Source organism: Orycteropus afer, unplaced genomic scaffold (assembly GCF_000298275.1).
Source record: "Orycteropus afer afer isolate SDZICR_OR568_19922 unplaced genomic scaffold, OryAfe1.0 scaffold00141, whole genome shotgun sequence".
Classification (NCBI taxonomy): Eukaryota; Metazoa; Chordata; class Mammalia; order Tubulidentata; family Orycteropodidae; genus Orycteropus; species Orycteropus afer.
This window is the reverse complement of record NW_006921728.1, coordinates 6,421,112-6,441,379: the sequence shown is the minus strand read 5'-3', so window position 1 is coordinate 6,441,379 and position 20,268 is coordinate 6,421,112. Positions and strand designations below refer to the sequence as shown.

Below are 20,268 nucleotides of genomic sequence, written 5' to 3'. Positions count from 1 at the left end.
AATGACATGAGACAAAGTATATGTGAACTGCTGTATGAAAAGTGAATTTACTCTGTAAATCTTCACCCAAATCCTAATAAAAAAAAGAAAATAATAATAATAAAATGTCTGCTGGTTAGTGACTGGAGATCTCTGAGAAGGTATGAAAAGCATTAAGTAGGAGCACAGTTTTAAAAGAGCCAGTAGGCAAATGCATGCAGTAAGAAAAGAAGACCAGACACAGCTGATCTTTGACAAAGGGCTGAACTCCATTAAATGGGTTAGAGATTGTCTGTTTAACAAATGATGTTGGTAAAACTGGATATCCATTTGCAGAAAAATGAAACAAGATCTGTACCTCACACATACACAAAAACAAACTCCAGATGGATCAAAGACTTAAATGTGAAACCTAAAACTATATAGTTCCTCAAGGAAAAACAAGGGATAAATTAAGGGGCCTTAATGTATGTCATAATTAGACTATGAAGCATAACACGAAATGAACAAACAGCAGAAGAGAAACTAGATGAATGGGACCTTCTAAAAATTAAATTTTTATGTGCTCCCAAAGACTTCTCCAAAAGAGAACCTACAGATTGGGAAAAAATATTCAGCAATGACATATCTGACAAGGGAGTTATCTCAAGAATTTATAGAAAAATCTAACACCTCAACATAAAAAAAACAAATAATGCAATTAAAAAATGGGCCGAAGACATGAATAGACACTTCACCAAAGAGGATATTCAGGCAGCCAACAAACATATGAAAAAATGCTCATGATCATTAGCCATTAGAGAGATGCAAACCAAAACAATAATAAGATACCATCTTGCCCCAGCACTAGTAGCAAAGTTCAACAAGACAGAAAATAACAATTGCTGGTGAGGATGTAGAGAGATTGGGACTCTCATACACTGCTAGTGGGACTGTCAAATGATACAACCACTGTGGAAAGCAGTATGGTGATACCTTAAAAAGTTGAAATTAGAAATACCATTTGATCCAGCCATTCTATTACTAGGCATGTATCCTAAAGTTGTGAGAGCCAGGACAAGAACAAATATATGCACACCCATGTTCATCACGGCACTATTTACAATAGCCAAAAGATGGAAACAACCTAGGTGACCATCAAAAGAAGAATGGATAACCAAACTATGTTACATACACACCAAGGAATACTAAAGAATAACGTAGAATCAGCAAAACAGTGCATAACATGGATGAATTTGGAGGACATAATGCTATGTGAAATAAGTCAATCACAGAAGGACAAATATTGTATTAGTCTGTTATTGTAAAATGTCCAGGAAAGGTTTCTATATGGAAGGAAATTTTCTTTGTTGGTTACCAAGGGTGGGTGGGGAGTGGAGGGAACACTGTTAGATATGTAGAGACAACTATTGATTTGGGCGAAGAGAAGGGCAATGTACCAAATGTGAGTGATCAACACAGTGGCCTTGAGGAAGAGGAAGACATAGAGAAATGCATGTGAGGTACAGACAACAAAGATGAACGCTTTTGCTCATATACTATTTGTCAGTGAAGGCAAACATTGATATATGGGTAGACAGATGGGTGCACAGGCTAAACTATTAGGTATGTCTATGTAGGGGGCAGTGTGCCCAAGACCATGTATAGGGTTGGCAGACAATGTTTCTGTTAGAATTCCCAGATATATAGTAGAGCTGACAAGGCGCAAGTTTGTAGTCACTTCTTGACCACAGTCAGCCACCCAGAGGGAGCGAGTAGTTGGACCTGTGGGCTTGGGACCATGGTGGCAAGAGACACCAGCTCAATTGGCAAAAAGCAACGATGGGTCTCTCCTAATCCAGAGCAAAGTAGAATGAAGAAAACCAAAGACACATGGAAACAATTACTCCAATGGACTGGTATCACCATGCAATCTTCAGCCTATATGACTATGAGACCAGAAAAACTAGATGGTTCCTGGATACCACTGTCAACTACTAGGAGGGGGATCTATGTAGGAGATCCTGGATAGAGCGGAAGAACAATGTGGAACAAAACTCAAAATCATTAAAAAAAAAAAAGGACCAGGTTTGCTGATCTGATAGAGCCTGATGGAACCACTGAGACTATGGCCCCTAGCTGCCCTTCAGATCTGGAATTGAATCCACTCCTATGGTTTCCAGAGAAACAAAAAAACAGGCATATGAGCTGAACATTTATATTAGATAGATACACTCCTTGGAGAGATCAATCATGGGAGAATAGAAGGTCTGTGTATGCACAGGGAGACAGCTTGGGGGGCAGGAGTGCATGGGAGAGAAAAACGCAGGGAAGAGGTAACTATGGGGAAGAAGTGGGAGGGGAGCTGTTGCATTGTGGTAAATTGCAGTTAATGTCATGAGACAAAGTATATGTGAGCTGCTGTATGGAAAGTGAATTTGCTCTGTAAACTTTCACCCAAATCACAATAAAAAATTTAAAAAAATAAGACAATAATTTTTTTTAAAAAAAGGAAAAAAAATTTAAAATACCAAATCAAAAGAACAGGTGCTATTATGGATTGAATTGCATGTTTCCCCATCCCACCCCCATCTCTACCACCCCTACCGTCCCACCTCAGATGTGTGCTGGAATCCTAACCTCTATACCTGTGGGAGCTCTGGTGGCACAGTGCCTAAGGCATTTGACTGCTAACCAGAAGGCTGGTGGTTCAAACCCACCAGCCACTCCTCGGAAGGAAGACTGGGTGGTCTACTTCTGTAGTGATACCACCTCGGAAACTCAAGGAGGGGTCACTATGGTCACGTCCAACTGACAGCAGTGAGGTTTTTTATTTTAAATATACCTGTGGATGTAATCCTGTTGAGGTGAGGTCATATCAGTGAAGTGGGTGTCTTAAATCTAATTACTTGTGAGTTATAAAAAGAGCAGATTAGACACAAATGCAAGCACCAAAACCAAAAAAGCAAACCCACTACCATCAAGTCAATTCTGATTCACTGCAACCCCATAAGATAGAGTAGAGCTGCCCTATTGGGCTTCCAAGGCTGTAAATATTTACAGAAGCAGACTGCCTCATCTTTCTCCCACAGAGTGGTTAGTGGGTTTGAAACACCAACTTTTTGATTAGCAGCTAAATGCTTTAACCACTAAGCCACCAGAGCTCCCTAAAGAAAGTGTCTAAAGGAGGAAATAGTTGATTTCTGATGATGATGGAGGCAGATGAAGCTACAAACACCCAGGAAATGCAAGGACTGGTGGCTACTAGAAGCTGAAACAGACAAAGAAGAACCTCCCCCTAGAGCCACACACTGAATTTGGACTAACAGCCTCCTACACTGTGAGAAAATAAACATCTGTTCTCTGAAGCCACTCACTTGTGGCATTTTTGTTAAAGTAGCACTCGGACACTAAGACAGGCACCAACTACCATGCAATGAAAAAGATACAGACACAGTCTGTTGTAGAGATCTGCTGGCTCTCCCAGCAAATGAGCCAGAAGCTTTCTCTTCTGGCCAACTTGTCTAACTGGTTGGAATTAGGCAAGATTTTAGGATTTTTTTTTAACTCTGAATACAAAAGCATGCTCCATAGTCTGCTAGCTGCGTAATTATCTCCTTGCTAATATTTATCATAAAACTATTTTGAAATCCACCCCACAGTGGAACTGTTCTTAGAATTCCAGCAAAGTAATCATTTCTTTCCTCCAGACAGTCCATCAATCTGATCAGTAAGTCTTAGACCTCATTGTCCACTCCAGCTCCAGTACTCCACGTGTTTCTGCTGTGTTTATAACAGGGGCAACTTCTATCATTCACATGTGTTCTTGTGGGTTACCCACATGTGGTTAAAAGAAAGCCTGTGCAGGGGAGAAAGCATTTAAGCTAAGAATTTCCAATGGCGCTAGTGGGCCCAGAGCTGCTTCCTGACTGTTTATATTGGAGCCCTATATGCCAAATAGGATCCAAGGAATGGCAGGCCAAGAAGCAAAGGCAGGCCCCAGAGAAGAGAAGCAGCAGATGATTCCTCTCTCTTACACAGACGGACAGACAGACACACACACCATTTTATCCTTTACAATTTAACAAAAACACTCAAAACACTGGCTTAATTTAATTGAAAAAAAATGTCTTTCAGCAGTGATATCTGATCCCCTAATTATCATTTAATGATTTCCAAGTCTGGAAATGTGAAAATATTCATACACTACTGGGATGAATGTTCACTCTCTTCTGATTGTTTTGGGACCAGAAATTATTTACAAGAATGAAGGAGAAGGGAGACAGACATTTAGTTCAACACAAACAGCCTTGGCAGGGTTCAAACTAGGCCTGGTAGGAGCCAACACACTCAGCTTTCCCAGGAGCTGCCTTCCTTTGGAACTAAACAGCCTGGGTCACAATGATGGCTGTCCCCTTTGCTGGCTCCCTACTGTATACATGTGTGGGGAAGGTGTGGGGAGGGAAACTTTCTGCATTAGAATCATAAACCTTATAATCCTACCCCTTCATATAACTGAGAAAGAAACTCAGCCCCCAAAGTAGCAGAATGATCAAAGGCTCAGGAGACTCACCTGTAAACTGGGGTGACAACATCTACCTTATGGGATGACCAGGAGGTTTCACTGGGATAATACACTTAGTCCTCTTTTTCCTTAGCACCGATGAAGCACATTAACCCAAAGAAATAAAGCAGTTGCCTTCAAGTTAATTCCAATTCATGGTGATCCCATGTATTGCAGGGTAGAACTGTGCTCCATACGGGTTTGAAGAGTGTCACCTTTTGGAAGCAGATCACAGGCAAAGCCTTTCTTCTGCGGTGTCTCGGGGTGGGTTTGATCCACAAGTCTTTTGGTTAGCAATCAAGCGCTTAACAGCTTGTGCCACCTAGGTACTCCAATGAAGTACATTACAAGGCATAACTTAATCATGATGTCTGTCCCTCTCCAACTACCCCCATCACCGGAGTGTGGGATCCATGAGAACAGAGCAGGGATTTTGGTTTTATCGAGGAGGTTTGTAAGCACACAGTATTCAAGAAATATTTGACAAATAAATGAGTTATATATGAAAAATGCTTAGCACCATGTCTGTTACATCACTCAAACATCAGAGGCAGTAATCACAATGGTTGCTGGTGGTTCTGACACCCAAGCTTACCCGCAAGCCTCCCACACAGGCTCCAGGCCAGTCCTCTTCCCACCAAACCACAGCCCCTCTCTCTCAACTCAAGGCACACAGAATAAATCACTCAACATTTTTTAATCTCTTCCTATCCATGTCACTGCATCAAGCCAAGGAAAATGAAGATATGTAGCACACTCAAATAGAAGCTCCTCACAGCATGTTCAATGTCTCAATATGATTGACAAACTTTACACACACACACACACACACACACACACACTTCTGCCATAAATAAGCACAGACATAGAACTTGAGTTCTGTCAACTTCTAACTTCCACCATGCTTCGTATGTGCCTTGCAGACTGCTATATCCTCAACCAGAAGCCAGAGACAGGATTACTTGAAAAGATGGCTGCATTTATTTTTCCCTGTTAATCATGTGTCCTACACATGTTTAAGAATTATGTCATATATCTCATAACCTTACATTCAAATGAAAAACAGAATGCCTTCAAAAGCAGTGCTAAATCAAATTAGGAGGACTCAAGATGTATGATTGAAATTTCAAAACTTCAAAATAAGTTCCTAAGTCTGGGCACGTGCTAATCTGTCAGAGAGGCTAATCTGCAGAGTTAAAAGGCAGATCACTCTACACAGAGGAGCAGCACATTCTAAATCAGTTTCCCGTGGACCATCACAAAGAAGATGGCAAGGAAAGGGAGTCTCTGATAATTGCAAAATGACAACATAAGGCTCCCTCATGAGCTTCCATGAGCACTCACTGCCTCTCTCTCTTCCTGCCAGGCTCTTCTACCTTAAAGGCAAAGTGACCTGAAGGTGCCAGCAAAAGAAGATAGAAATGTTTATTCAGACACATATGATGCCATACTATGTCCCAGAGATGACTGGTTTTTTTTTAACACAAATAAAATACCCATTATGTGGTTTTTGCAAACCATGCAGTCCCTCACACATTAGTTTCCTGTGTGTCATATGTGTGTGCATTATTTCTCTGAGCACATTATATGTGAAAAAATATGGTATCTCAAATCCACATTTTCATTCCAGCCTCCAAGCAAAAGTATCAAGTGTATGGGCCAAATAGGGGTAATTTTTTAGTTTCATGCATTCACAAATATTTATTAGTCTCTATGATTGACTTTAGGAGTCTCTGGTGGCATAGTGCCTAAGGCATTTGACTGCTATCCAGAAGGCTGGCAGTTCAAAGCCACTCCTCAGAAGGAAGACTGGGCAATCTACTTCCATAGAGAGACTGCCTCAGAAACCTAACGAGGGGTCACTATGAGTCAGAATTGACTCGATGGCAGTGAGTTTGGTTTTTGGTTTGGTTTATGACAGACTTTAAGGAGCTCTGGTGGTAGAGTGGTTAAGGCACTTGGCTGCCCACCAAAAAGTCGATGATTTGAATCCCCTAGCCACTCCATGGAAGAAAGTTGAGGCAGTCTGCTTTCCATAAAGATTTACAGTCTTGGAAACCCAATGGGGGTCGCTATGAGTCAGAATCAACAGCAACGAGTTTGTTTTTGGTTAGGATGGACTTTAAGGAAACTTAGTGGCGCAATGGTTAAGCAGCTGGCTACTAATGGAAAAGCCAGTGGCTTGAACCCACCAGTGGTTCTAGGGAGAAAGGGCCTGGCAACATGCATCCATAAAGATTACAGCCTAGAAAAATCTTGGGAGACAGTTCTGCTGTGTTATTGGTTCACTGTGAGTTGAAATCAACTGACAGCACACAACAGCAGCAACAACATGGTGGGCTTAGGAGTTCCTTGGTAATACAAAAGGTTAACATGCTTGGCTATTAACTGAAAGGTCAGAGATACACACCTACCCAGAGGCAACTCTGAAAAGCAAGCCATTGAAAACCCTACAAAGTACAGTTATACTCTGACATACTTGGGATCATCATGATTTGGAATCGACTCAGTGGTAACTGGCTTACAATGGACTTTGAGCTCTTCAGCTTTTATCCCTGCTCCCTAACCAGCCCACTCTTGGCTGAAGGGCACTTGTCCACACTCACAGAATGAACTCTCTGGTTAACCCATGTGTGGCAGGCATAATGCTCATAAAGCAATCAGAGAAATTTGTTCTGGGATCCTTTCTTTTGCTTTAGGTGATGATGATTTTTGAGGACTTATATCTTGTTTATTGGTTTTCCTCCTAATTCCTAAATCAGACTGTTTCTGAATTCCTGTCTATTAAAAATAAGCATATACTTTAACATATTCATTCTCCACTACCACCACCCCAGGGGAATGCATCTAAAGCCACTTTGAGGAGTAAAATTTACAGTTTATTTATAAACTTATGCATGAATGGAAATGCTCAGTTTGCCTTTAGTCACCTCTGGTATCTCTGTCTGCTTTCTCACCCAGTTGAGAGGGACTTAGAGAGCTGCTTCCAAAGCTTCTAGGTGGAAACACACCTGGAAATCATGTTGCTCTCTGCAGAACACCATGACGTATTTATATGTTTAACTTCATCATATGATTCAGGAACAATTTTACTAGCAGTAAAATAGGATGATGTTATATGTATGCATTACAAATTCACAGCCAAGACCACACAGGTCCATAAAGAAACATGCTATTGAACCACACATGATTAACTATTTGAGTTTTTCCATAGTGCTATTGCTTTTTTTTTTTTCTTTTTTCAACTGCTCATGCTCAGTGCAGACAGATGATAACCATTGCCAAAAGTTTGCAAAATTTTACAGGCAAAAACCATAAAGTTAAGTTTCATTTTTAACAAATTGGGAAAAGATGACCATTATTTTGTCTTGGCAAGGTGACTCAGGGCCCCACAGTGCCTCTGGCTGGGCCTGTGGACAGAACTCTGGATGTGGGATACAAAGACCTGAGTTTATTTCAGGGTTGCTCCTTAACCCCTATATCATACCCTTCATGAAATGTGACATCTAAAGAAGGAAATTCGAGCTCGCAGCTCAATAAAGTCAAAGGAGAAACCAAATATCATGAGACGACTGTCTTCCTCCATTCATGACAAGGGTTCACGGGTTATGTGAAACTTAGGACAGGAAGACAAAGAGCCCATTAATGGTCCTAAAGAAAGTCTTAGAGTATGAGGATGGAGAATGAATCTTCCAAGGATGAATCAAAGCATCTCCCTTGATCTTTCAAAACACCCACCTTTGACCCTAAACCTAATTAAATTGGCTTTGGAAAAGCCAGCTCTGATTTCTGAGCCATTTATGCACAAATGGACATGTAGTCTTAAGGATTCTCAACTGACCCTATGATCTGCTCTTGAACATAAGGGTCTTCCTGTGCGGCATCAGATAGCAACATGCTATGGTAGAAAGAAAACTGCTCCAGTGTGGGATCCACCCCTAGATGCCCAGGCCTTGGCTGTGTACTAGAGTTTGTATTCCTCACATACCCCACATAGAGACCTAGAGTGCTTCCTGGCCTAGAATTGACTGACTATACTTGGTGCTGATGTTTGCCTGTGTATTTGGGAAGTTATAGAAGCCTCATTTTACGGTCCTAGATAGCTTTGTTAACTTACAGCCAAACTTTTACCATTGCTAGTAAGCTACTTTCTTTTCCCTTTGGATTCAGGGCTGGAAGCTGGGTCTCTGAGCAATGCTGAGTCAGAGACACATGTGGTTTGAATCAAAGGGTACTATTGAGGCCCTTACTTTCTTTGTGACAGTAAGATCTCAGTTGATGTGTGCATAAGCATGCACATGCACACATACATGAAACCGTAAGGAACACCAACACGTAATACCAACATGTTAACAGCCATTCTCTCTGTCTGGTGAAAATTAGAGAAGGTTTCTTATTGCCATCTTTCAACACTTTTCCCCAAATTTTCTGTATTTAATATTGCCATTATCATTGCAAAAATAAAAAACAAACATATATTATCAAGTTTTTGTTCTTTATTTAAATCTTTAGTTCCTACTGGCGACGAAAACAAAGACAAGACAAGACAAAACACCCAGCACTTTAACTTCATGTTTCACAATATTACAAGAGCCACAGTTTACTGTATGCTCATCAAGAGGGGCACATGGGGATTTGGGAGCACAGGAGCATGTGACCCAAGATGGGGAGGGTGTGATACAGAACAGGCAGGAGGCAGGGACAGCAGATAAACAAGGGCTGAATGGTGAGGAATCCTCTAAGTCAGGAATAGGGGTTTGGACTTTATACTGTAGGTACTGGGAAGCCATTGGGAAGTTTTAAATGGGGACTGATATGACCAAATTTTGGTTTTAGAATAATGCCTCTAATAGCAGAGGCTAAGGTAGCACTTCGGAGTGACAGGGGGATTGTTGGGTGAAGGATAACAAAGGCCTGAAGCAAAGCAGAGGCAATGAGATGGAAGGCAGGAAGAGGGACAGAGGGAGCAAGGGAGAAGGTTCAAGCAATACCTATGAATCAGAATTGATGAAGTATGATCTGAGGTGAGAAAGGAAGCCAGAGTAACCCGAGATAAGATGGGGAAAACAGAAGGAACTGATTCCAAGTGGTAGGGGAAGAGGTGAGAAGATAAAGTTCAGTTTCTGATTTGTCCTGTGAAATCCATAAGTGCTTTACTCTGTCAAAGCACATTCTGTCCCTAGTCTTTGTAAACACCCACTCCTCACTGATCAATATGGTTAGGGTTCCAAAGATCAGGTTACTGTGTGAAAATCAGCATTATGTGAAAATGGAGGATGACTGTATCATTATATAACTGCCAAATTACATCATTACATAACTGCCAAACCACTGAGACTCACAGCTCAGCCCAAATGACACATAACTTTAACCACCACAGTCAGCATTACTCTCAACTCACACCTTGGCATTCTTTACTGCCAGACGTATAAATGAGCAAAGTAGCCAGGTAGGAGTTGTTTACTATTGTTGTAAATGCAAAGTGTTGGATAATGATATAGTCAGTAAGTGAGGTACTTATTATTCTAAGAAATATGGTCCTTACAGAAAGGATCAAATCTGGAGATCCTGGATAGAGTGGGAGGGAAAACGTGGAACAAAATCCAAAACCTCAATAATGACCAGAATTACTGGTCAGATGAAATCCGGTGAGACTCCCAATACTATGGCCCTGGAATAAAACTCACCCCCAGGGGCAGGCTCTCAGCCCAATAGTTAACAAGATGTGCATGCAGACCACTCAATCCAGGATGACACACCCACATAGTCTTTGGTAATACATCCCTTAGAGCAATAGACCATGGGACACCAGAGGACCAACATTCAAACTGAGGAAATGCAGGACAAACAGGAGTGCATAAATATGAGGGGCACAGGGGGAGGGTTACAGGGTAGGGAGGGGAGGAGCCTGGGTTGTGGGTTGGACATGGTGAATGGGGAATGAAACTAAATGTGCACGTTACACTGAATATAAAACAAGCTCTTAAAATAAAAAAAAAAAAGAAAGAAAGAAATATGGTCCTTACAGTAAGAAGTCCACATACAGTGAATAAAACAAACAAATACATCATTTGCCATCCAATCCATTTGGACTCATAGCAGATCCGTGTATTGCAGGCTAGAACTATGCTCCACAGGGTTTTCAACGGTTGTGATGTTTTGGTAGTAGACAGCTAGGACCTTCTTCCAACACCTCTAAACCAAAAAGACCAAACCCACTGCTATCGAGTTGATTCTGACTCATAGCGACCCCCATTGGGTTTACAAGGTGGTGAATCTTTACGGAAGTAGAGTGCCCAGTCTTGTTTCTGTGGAGTGGCTGGTGGATTTGAACCACCAACCTTCTGGTTAGCAGTCAGATGCCTTAGGCGCTGTGCTACCAGAGCTCCTTAACACACCTCTGGGTGTACTCAAACCACCAATCTTTTGGTTAGTAGCTGAGTGCTTAACCGTTTGTGCCACCCAGGGACTCCACAGGGAATGAAACAGCCACTTATTCTGTCTCAAACATACAAAATGTGAAAGCTTTCCTACATGAGACATTTTTATCTTGATGAAATAAGGGGGTGGGACTACTCACCTCTTTTTGTGTCAACAGCAGAGACAGCCTGGATTAAAAGAGGTGCGTTTGACTCCGAGTACTCGACAAAGACAAGCAGCAGCTTCAGGGCTGTCTTCACCACCAGCCGGAACTGGGAAGAAAAGTTAAAACATCACACAGCTGCAGACATAGCCTCATACATCTGAACGCATTGTCCTCTGAACAGCAGTTGGCACCTAAAGCTTACTTTGACCTCGGGCCTCTTCTCAGTGATTTACAGACTCCCTTGTTAGATCTCATAGGAACCTGGGATGCAGGGACTATTATTATGTCCATTGTAAAGATTAGGAAATTGAGGCACAAAGTAACCTGTCCAAGACCACACAGCTAGTAATAAATAGAACCAGAATTTGAACCCAGAGCATGTGGCCCTAGAGCTTACCCCCAGCAGTTCCTCCACAAATGAGTTAGTGTTTGCAGAGTCTGTTACTTCTTTGTATCCTGAACACAACATTGTGAGGTAAGAACAAACACAATTCCTACTTGTGTTCAAGAAAATAAGCATAGCAAAGTTAAAATGACTTGCACAAGGTCACAAAGGATAGGTGGGAAGATGAGCCAAGTCCCGTTATGAGCAGAAGAGTCTTCCTAACCCACACCCACAAGTTGTATCTCTAAAATCAGGGCTCATTAATCAATGTGTCATTAACAAGCAGCCAAACACAGCCCAGAGGCCTTCCTTCTCACAGCTGCAGAGCCTTCCCATGGTGCACACTTCAGGAAGGTCACAGGCTACTCACCCCCAGGTCACTGAGCACCGCCAGAGAATCCTGAGTATCCCAACTGAAGAAGATTCCTAATTCTGGCTCAGCTTGCCTTGGAGCTGCCATAGCATTGGAGATTTCAAGGTCAGCTCCGTTCACATGCCCCCGGGTACTCTGCAAACCTTTTCCATGGTCTCGCCTCCCTTCACTTCACTTCCTTCCTGTGAACATGGCTTTGTGGGCAGAGATGGTCTCCTGTCGATCCCAGCCCCCACTCCTTTTCAAGGCATTGACACACTGACATCTCCTGTACATGGATAAATCCTGCATCTAAGAATCCTGCATCTAAGCTGGCATTGGGCTGCATGTCTCATCCCCAGGAGTTTGCTTGTAGATGCCCCTGCCTCTCATGGTCAGTAAGGTCCTTTGACGGGAAAAATCAGTCGCTGGCTATTCAGTTCTGATTCATGGTGACACCATGTGTGTCACTGCAGAACTGTGCCCCATGGGGTTTTCATTGGCTGGTATTTTGAAAGTAGATCACCAGGCCTTACTTTCAAGGTGCCTCTGGGTGGACATGAACCACCAAACTTTTGGTCAGCATCCAAGTATGTCAACCATTTGTACCACACTGGGACTCTTCCTTCAATGAATTGTATCTGCAATGCCTAGAGATGTAGTTGGCACAAGGTGGGTGTTCTGAGATGTTTGCTCACTGAATGACTAAATCAATTAATCATCAGGTCAACCAATTCATGGCCAGTCAACTATGTGCTCAGCCTCCAGTTGCCATGGTTGGGGAGAATCACATCTGGGTTCTTCACTTGTTCTGAAGCCCAAGGGAAGACTCAGTGCCCCCTGGAGCCATCTTCCCACATCAGAGTGTTAGGGGCATGTGCATACTGAACTTGTAACTTGGGGGAACAGCTTAAAAACACCACTGATTCTAAGTCATTTCTCTAAAATCTTGTGAACACTTCTGGCCCTTTTTCCTCTGTCATACTTATCTAGTAATTGTCTTCATTTCCTTGATTCCACACTGCTTTCTGCAAGTGTACCTGTTCTTAGTTCCCTTTTTTACAGAAAAACTTCTCAAGGAATTGCTACCCTCCCTGGCTTCACTTCCCCACTTCCTATTGACACCACACCCCAACCCAATGGGGCTTCTGTCAACACCACTCAAGTTAAATTGCTCTTATCCACATTGCCAATGACTCCCAGGCTGTTAAACCCAATGGTTACTTCTCTCTGTAGCTCAGCCCCTCAGCATCACCTGAGACAACTAACTGCTCCCTCCAGAATCAGTTTCCTCACATTGTGTGTGACCAGTCTCCTACCTCAGAGCCATTCCCTCACTGCTCCTTCTCAAGTGTGGAAAAGCCTCAGAGTTCTCCCCTGGATTCTCTTTCTACACACTCTCTATATGTGAGTCCATCCAGTCCCTAGGTTTTAAATTCAATATCTGACCCAGTGCTAAATGTTTCTTTCCAGAACAGACCAAACTCCTGAGATGGCTGCTCATATGTTCCCCTAACTCTTTACATTTCTACTCAGATGTCAGCAGACACCTAAAAGTCAATGTGACCAAAGTAGATCTCTTGGTCTTTACTCATGCTCACATCATCCCACCTACCACTCCCAATTTATTCCTTCCACGGTCTCCTCATCTCAGCACAGGGCATCACCATGCACTTGAAGGGAACAGTGGGACTCACCCTATACTTTTCTCACCCTGCTCCCCCAACAAATCCATTTGTCAGTGCTATTATAACTTCCTAAAAGACCTCTCCTGAATCTGTGCACCTCTCCATATTTCCTGTCCACCCTGGACCCCCATGATAGCCTCCCAAGTTTTCTCTGCCTTGCACCCTTTGCTACAGTGCATTCTACAAACTATAGCCAGAGTAAGCAGAGCACTCTCCTGCTTTCAACCACCCAGTCACTCCCCATCATATTCAGAATACAACCCAACTCCTGCAGACTTTACGTCTTGGCCCAGTCAAGCTCTCTGACCTCCTTTCCTTTTGCCAAGTTTGTTCCAATCATCTAGTCTTCCTTCATGGATGAGTATAGGCAGTCCTTGAGTTCCGAATGCAAGCCATTCCTAGCCATGTCTTTTAAGAATTTGTAGATAAGTCAGAACAGGTGCATACAGTTCTTATTTAGCTTTACTTTAGTGTTAGAGGAACCCTGGGGGCACAGTGGTTAAAGAACTCACTCAAGTACTAACCTAAAGGTCAGCGGTTCAAATCTACCAGCTGCTTCACAGAAGAAAGATGTGGCAGTTTAATTCTGTAAAGATTTACAGTCTTGGAAACCCTATAAGGAAGTTCTACTTTGTCATAGAGGGCGACTATGAGTCAGAACCAACTGGATGGCAGTGGGCTTGGTTTTTGGTTTTAGTGCAAGGAAAGGCTTCAAGCTTTTTCCATGATTTAAAAGCTGTGCATGCAGCAAGTGAAAGTGATTGTGATAAAGAATTTGTTGCAATTAGGGATTGGTTCAATCACTTCAAAATGAGGGAAAATTTACATAACATTAAAGGACAAGTAGGAGTTGTCCCAAAGTCAGACATTCCTAACCCAGGGGACTGCCTGTACAGGTTTTTTCAATATACCAAATCTTGTTCATGATGCAGGGCCTTCTCATTGGTTATTCCCTTTGCTTGAACATGGTTCCTGTGGCTCTTCCCAAGATTGGCCTCTTCCCATCCTTCAGGTCTAAGAAACTAACCCTCATTGGAAATGTTTTCCTTGATGACTTCATGCAAAGAAGCCCCTTGGCCACTATCATATCACCCTATTTTATTTTCTTCACATCTTTTCCTGCAGCCTGAAATTGTCAGGTATACATATGTTCATCTGCTATATCTCCATTGTGCCCTACTAGACTGGAAGCTGTGTGGCCGCAGAGATTATTCTGTCAAAACCAAACTAGTGCCTGACATCAAGGAGCTGCTGAATCATTACTACGTATGTAGGGCAGCATGGCACGTCCTTCTCACCAAGGCTTGTTCTTCAAATCTATTTCTCTTATGTTGTGTGGAAGAAGTCACCTCAGGCCCAGCTTCCATTTTCCACCATACGACTGTGCTTGCCCAAGCAGCAACTTGGTCTTCTCTTCTCATAGCTATATCCTCACTACAATAAGAAGAAATAGCTGCAAATATCCATTAATAATTGGAATGTGGAATGCATGACATATGAATCTAGGAAAATTGGAAGTTGTCAAAAATGAAATGGCACACTTGAAGATCGAGATCAGAGGCATTGAGCTGACATGGACTGGTATTGGTCATTTTGGATCAGACAGTCATATAGTGCTGGAAAGGACACATTGAAGAGGAACAGCATAACATTCATTGTCAAAAACAACATTTCAAGATCTATCTTGAAGTGATAGGATAATATCCATGTCTACAAGGAAGATCACTTAATATGACTATTATTCAAATTTATGCACCAACCAATAATGCCAAAGATGAAGAAATTGAAGATTTTTTACCAACTTCTGAAGTATGAAATTGATCAAACATTCAATCAATAATTACTAGTGATTGCAATGCAAAAGTTGGGAATGAAGAATAATCAGTAGTTGGAAAATATGGCCTTGGTGATAGAAACAATGTCAGAGATGGCATGGCAGAATTTTGTAAGATAAACGACCTATTCATTGGAAATATCTTTTTTCAACAACATAATTTTCAATCAACATAAATGGTGATTGTACACATGGACCTCACCAGATGGAATACACAGGGATCAAATCAACTACATCTGGGCAGACAATGGAGAAGTTCTATATCATCAGTCAGAATAATGCAAGGGATCAGTGGTGGGACAGACCAACAACTATTCATGTGGAGGTTCAAATTGAAGCTGAAGAAAATTAAACCATGTCCAAGGGAGCCAAAGTACAACCTTGAGTACATCTCACCTCAATTTAGAGACCACATGAAGAATAGATTTGATGCACTAAACACATAAATAACTAAAGACCAGATGAGTTGTGGGCTGACGTCAAGGATATCATACATGAAGAAAGCAAAAGGTCATTAAAAAGCCAGAACATAAATCAAAGTCCAAATTAGATGTCAGAAGAGACATTGAAACTTGCTCTTAAATGTAGAGTAGCTAAAGCAAAAAGAAGAAATGATGAATTAAAAGAGCTGAACCAAAGACTTCAAAGGGCAGCTCGAGAAGCTAAACCAAGTGTTATAATGAAATGTGCAAAGACCTAGAGTTAGAAAACTAAAAGGCAAGAACATAGCAGGCATTTCTCAAGCTGAATGATATGGAAGAAAAAAAAAAATCAAGCTTCAAGTTGCCATATCAAAGGATTCTACGGAAATATTGAACAATGGCGGAACCATCAAAAGAAGATGGAAGGAATACACAGAGTCATCATACCAAAAAGAATTGGTTGATGTTTAATCATTTCAGGAGGCAGCATATGATCAGGAATGAATGGTACTGAAGGTGGGAGTTCAAATGCACTGAAGGCATTGGTGAAAAATGAGGCTCCAGGAGTTGATGGAATACCCATTGAGATATTTTAACAAATGGCTGCAGCACGGGAAGGCTCAACTTGTCTATGCCAATAAATCTGGGAGATAGCTACCTACCCAACCAATTGGAAGAGATCCATATTTGCCCCCATTCCAAAAAAAAGGAATCCAAAAATTGCAGAAATTATCAACCAATAACATTAATGTCATCCACAAGTAAAATTTTGATGAAGATAATTCAAAAAGAGTTGCAGCAGTAAAAGTGAACTGCCAGAAATTCAAGCCAGATTCAGAAGAGGATGTGGAGTGTGGGATATCACTGCTGATGTCAGATGGATCATGGGTAAAAGCAAAGAAGACCAGATAGACGTTTACCTGTGTTTTATTGACTATGCATGTTATGCATCTGTCATGTTGTAAGGAGAGATCAGTCCCTGGAGAAGGATATCATGCTTGGGAAAGTACATGGCCAGCAAAAAAAGGGAAGATCCTAGATGGATTGACACAGGGGCTGCAATGATGGGCTCAAGCCTAGCAAAGACTGAAGATAACACCACCCACCACAATGCTGGGAATTTAGTTCTTTAGAGGGTTGTGAACTTTTTAGAGCAGTTTCATCCTTCTAACTCAAGTCTCACATTTTGTACTCTGTTCACTGACTAGAAAGAGAATAAGCTCCAGAGTATTTTTCTCAACAACAAATTGAGGTATCGGAAGGGGAAGGTATGTCATAATGAACTGTTCTGTCTTTGTAAATTTGAGCTTAAGGCATTTCTTCAAGTAAATAAAATAACCTAGCAAGTCCAGGCTTGGGTAGTCCTTGGTGGGTGGACCACTATTATGTGGTCTAAGCCTTCAAAATGCTTCCTGGCAAAGCAACTGGCTGCTGCCCAACCCCATTTTCCCCATTAGCTGGTTTCAGCAGTGGCTTTCTTATGTCTATCTCACAGAGGTTACTTTTCAGTATCTCTGAGGCCACAGGCCTTGGCCGACAGAGTCTCAGGGACCCAGAATCCTCAAGCCACTCTCTGTTAAGAGGCTTAAAAAACTATTTTGATAATAATTTTTAGCAAAGCCTCCTTTTACCCTTGGCTTCAACACGCCTATTCGTGTCTCCATCCCCTTTGTTGTAAACTCTATTTGGAGTTCTCTTTGGCACTGTAATTTTATTTGAAGAAAAAAAATCTCCAAATTCTTCTGATTCATGATTTTAGATTTCTATGAATCTGGCTTCTACTGAATCTAAGTTTGTGTTTATGTACCTTCTGTGTAAAATAAACAGTAACAATAGTAGATAAACTATTTTAGGTGAAAAAGCATCCAAGTATTAATTTTATGGAAATGCATGGTACTAATTAGAAATATGTCCAAACTAATCATCCAAATACATCCAGCAGGACTCTTCCTTAGCAATACCTTATTAGCATTACTGCATAGACATGAAAGTAACAAAAGTACATTACTTCAAAAGAATTCTACATCAAATTCTCATTTAACCAGAAATCATTTAATTCAATGCCCTCAAGTATCTGGAATACAGTCAAAAACTGTCCAAAGCCTTGGAGCAGTGACAATGGAGACGGTATGCCAGTTTTTCCAAGTCCAAACATGCAGCTTATCTCAAAGCCCTTAAAAATTCTCACTTGGTGCCACTTGTGTCTATGGTGTCACTGTTAGTTGCCATTGGGTCAGCTCCGACTCCTAATAAACCCACGTACAACAGATCAAAACATTCCCATGCCATTCCCGTGACTGTTGGCATGTTTAACTCCATCAGACAATATTCTGTTTCAATCTATAGAGTTTTCATTGGCTAATTTTCAGAAGCAGATCACCAGGCCTTTCTTCCTAGTGTATCTTGGTCTAGAAACACTGCTGAAACCTTTCCATCACTGGTGACTCTCCTGGTATTTGAAATACCAGTGGCACAGCTTCCAGTATCATTGCCACACACCAGCCACCACAGTACAATAAAGTGACAGACAGGTGCTTAGTTTAGACACGTTCCAAGATGACAATTTATCTACTGTCGAGATCTCCTGCTCACATTCCAAGAAGAGGAAAACCAGAGAGCAGTGATGGAGTGAGCAGCAGAGGCAGGCCTATCATGGCAGCAAGGGTGAGGATAACAAGTGAGGAGGGATGGGATCAAGCTGCACGGATGCCCAAGAGATGGAGACAGCCCCTCAAAAGGTCAGATCTGCCCAGCGTCACTCCCATGTGAACGGCTTGATTTTCAGCTCTGCTTGGTGCTCCTTCATGTTCTCATGAAGTGTTTCATTGCAGTGGCTTTCAGGCTCAGACACCTATCCATGTGTCTAGCTGTAATCAATCACATGGAAAGATAAGGCAAACAGTCACAACGCAGTTAAACAGGCTTACATGGCCATGAAAAGTAAGCAAAAGAATCAGTGGTCCAAAGATGGGAAGGGCTGATTTGGAAGAAGGAATCTCTCACCTCTGGAAATTCCCAATGGCCACTCTAAGAGGAAGTCAGGAGCTAGATAAGGGGTGGACTGCCTGAGCCCATTTAAGGTCTCCTCCAATTCTAAGAGTCTCTGTCAAGTAAATGTGATTCATGGCAACCCCATGTGTGTCAGAGGAGAACTGTGCTCCATAAGGGCTTTCTACCGCTCATTTTCCAGAAGTAGATTGTGCCTCTGGGAGGACTCCAAGGGTCAACCTTTCCATTAACCGCTGAGGGCATTAACCATTCGCACCATCCATGGACAGGAAATACTAGCACTCTATTTGAACTCTGTCCACATTACTAAAGAAGGGAAGCATGCTTTGTGGTGTTAAACATAAGCTAAACCACAGTAAACCAAAGTATCTGAGACAATCCCTTTATATGAGAGGAGAGGACAGGAAGAGGCAGTAGGCTATGAACTGCCACACATCTCATAACTATGCAGCACATCAGCAGTCAGAAGGCTGGTGGTTCAAACCCACCAGCCCCTCCTCGGAAGGAAGACTGGGCAATCTACTTCCGTAGAGATACTGCCTCAGAAACCCAATGAGGGGTCACTATGAGTCGGAAACGACACGATGGCAGTGAGTTTGGTTGTTTTTTTTTTTTTTTTTGAGGATGACTGGGCTGAGCTCTGCTTTCTGCTGCAGCTATCATTCTGAGCTCTCAGTTGCTGCTCAGCATAAAATAGAGGTCAGGAGACCTCAGAGGAACAGAAATGCCTGTTAACCCTGGGAAGTAGAAGTAACATTTTTCAGGTTCAGTCTCAGTCCAGGGGTTGAGACTCGGGATTCCATAAATAACTGGGGGCTCCATTACCACCTCTATGGCTGAGGAAGGGAAGGGTAGCAAGATGATATCCACATAGTGCTTTGCTTCTTAAATTCTTGTTTCAATTTTTTTGGACAACTCACAGGGAAATTAAGGAGTAAGCCTGTGTAAGACCCTAGCATTTAAGTTTTAGATAAAATGTAACCACTAGATACACAGGAAAGGGATAAAAGACAATTTCTCAAGAATTTTACATTTAAAAACAAACTGGCTGTCCCTTCACATTTTACTATACTTAAGAAAATACGACTATACTTATCAGGTCAAATATGCTGCTTATTAAGTAGAAAGAAAAGTATTCAACAAAAATCTTCAAATTCCTACTTCTCTTCTAAAAATTCAACAACTATAAAAAGAATACAATTTCTAAACCTCAGGATTTAAATTACAAAGGGGGTTATAAAAATATGCTTTATTATATTTGTTTTGTTTTCCACTAAAAAGCATAAATTCATGTTGTATAAGTCAACTGTGTTGTTGTTGTTTTTATTTGCTGTTGAGTTGGACCCAACTCATAGCAACCCCTCCTTGAGTTTCCAAGGTGGTATCACTACAGAAGTAGATTGCCCAACCTTCCTTCCGAGGAGTGGCTGGTGGGTTTGAACTGCCAGCCTTCTGGTTAGCAGTCAAGTG

The 20,268-nt window shown here is 41.8% G+C and overlaps 1 protein-coding gene across 1 annotated transcript in view; it reads right to left on the bottom strand.

Annotated features, from left to right (window-relative positions):
• The window catches only part of FHOD3 (formin homology 2 domain containing 3), a gene marked incomplete at its 5' end in the record, with an annotated part of 759,322 nt that overhangs the window by 274,678 nt on the left and 464,376 nt on the right, over positions 1-20,268 (bottom strand). The window contains one exon of the mRNA XM_007945666.2: positions 11,103-11,214. Coding sequence (XP_007943857.2) covers positions 11,103-11,214 — 112 coding nt within the window. The remainder of the gene's footprint in view (positions 1-11,102; positions 11,215-20,268) is intronic.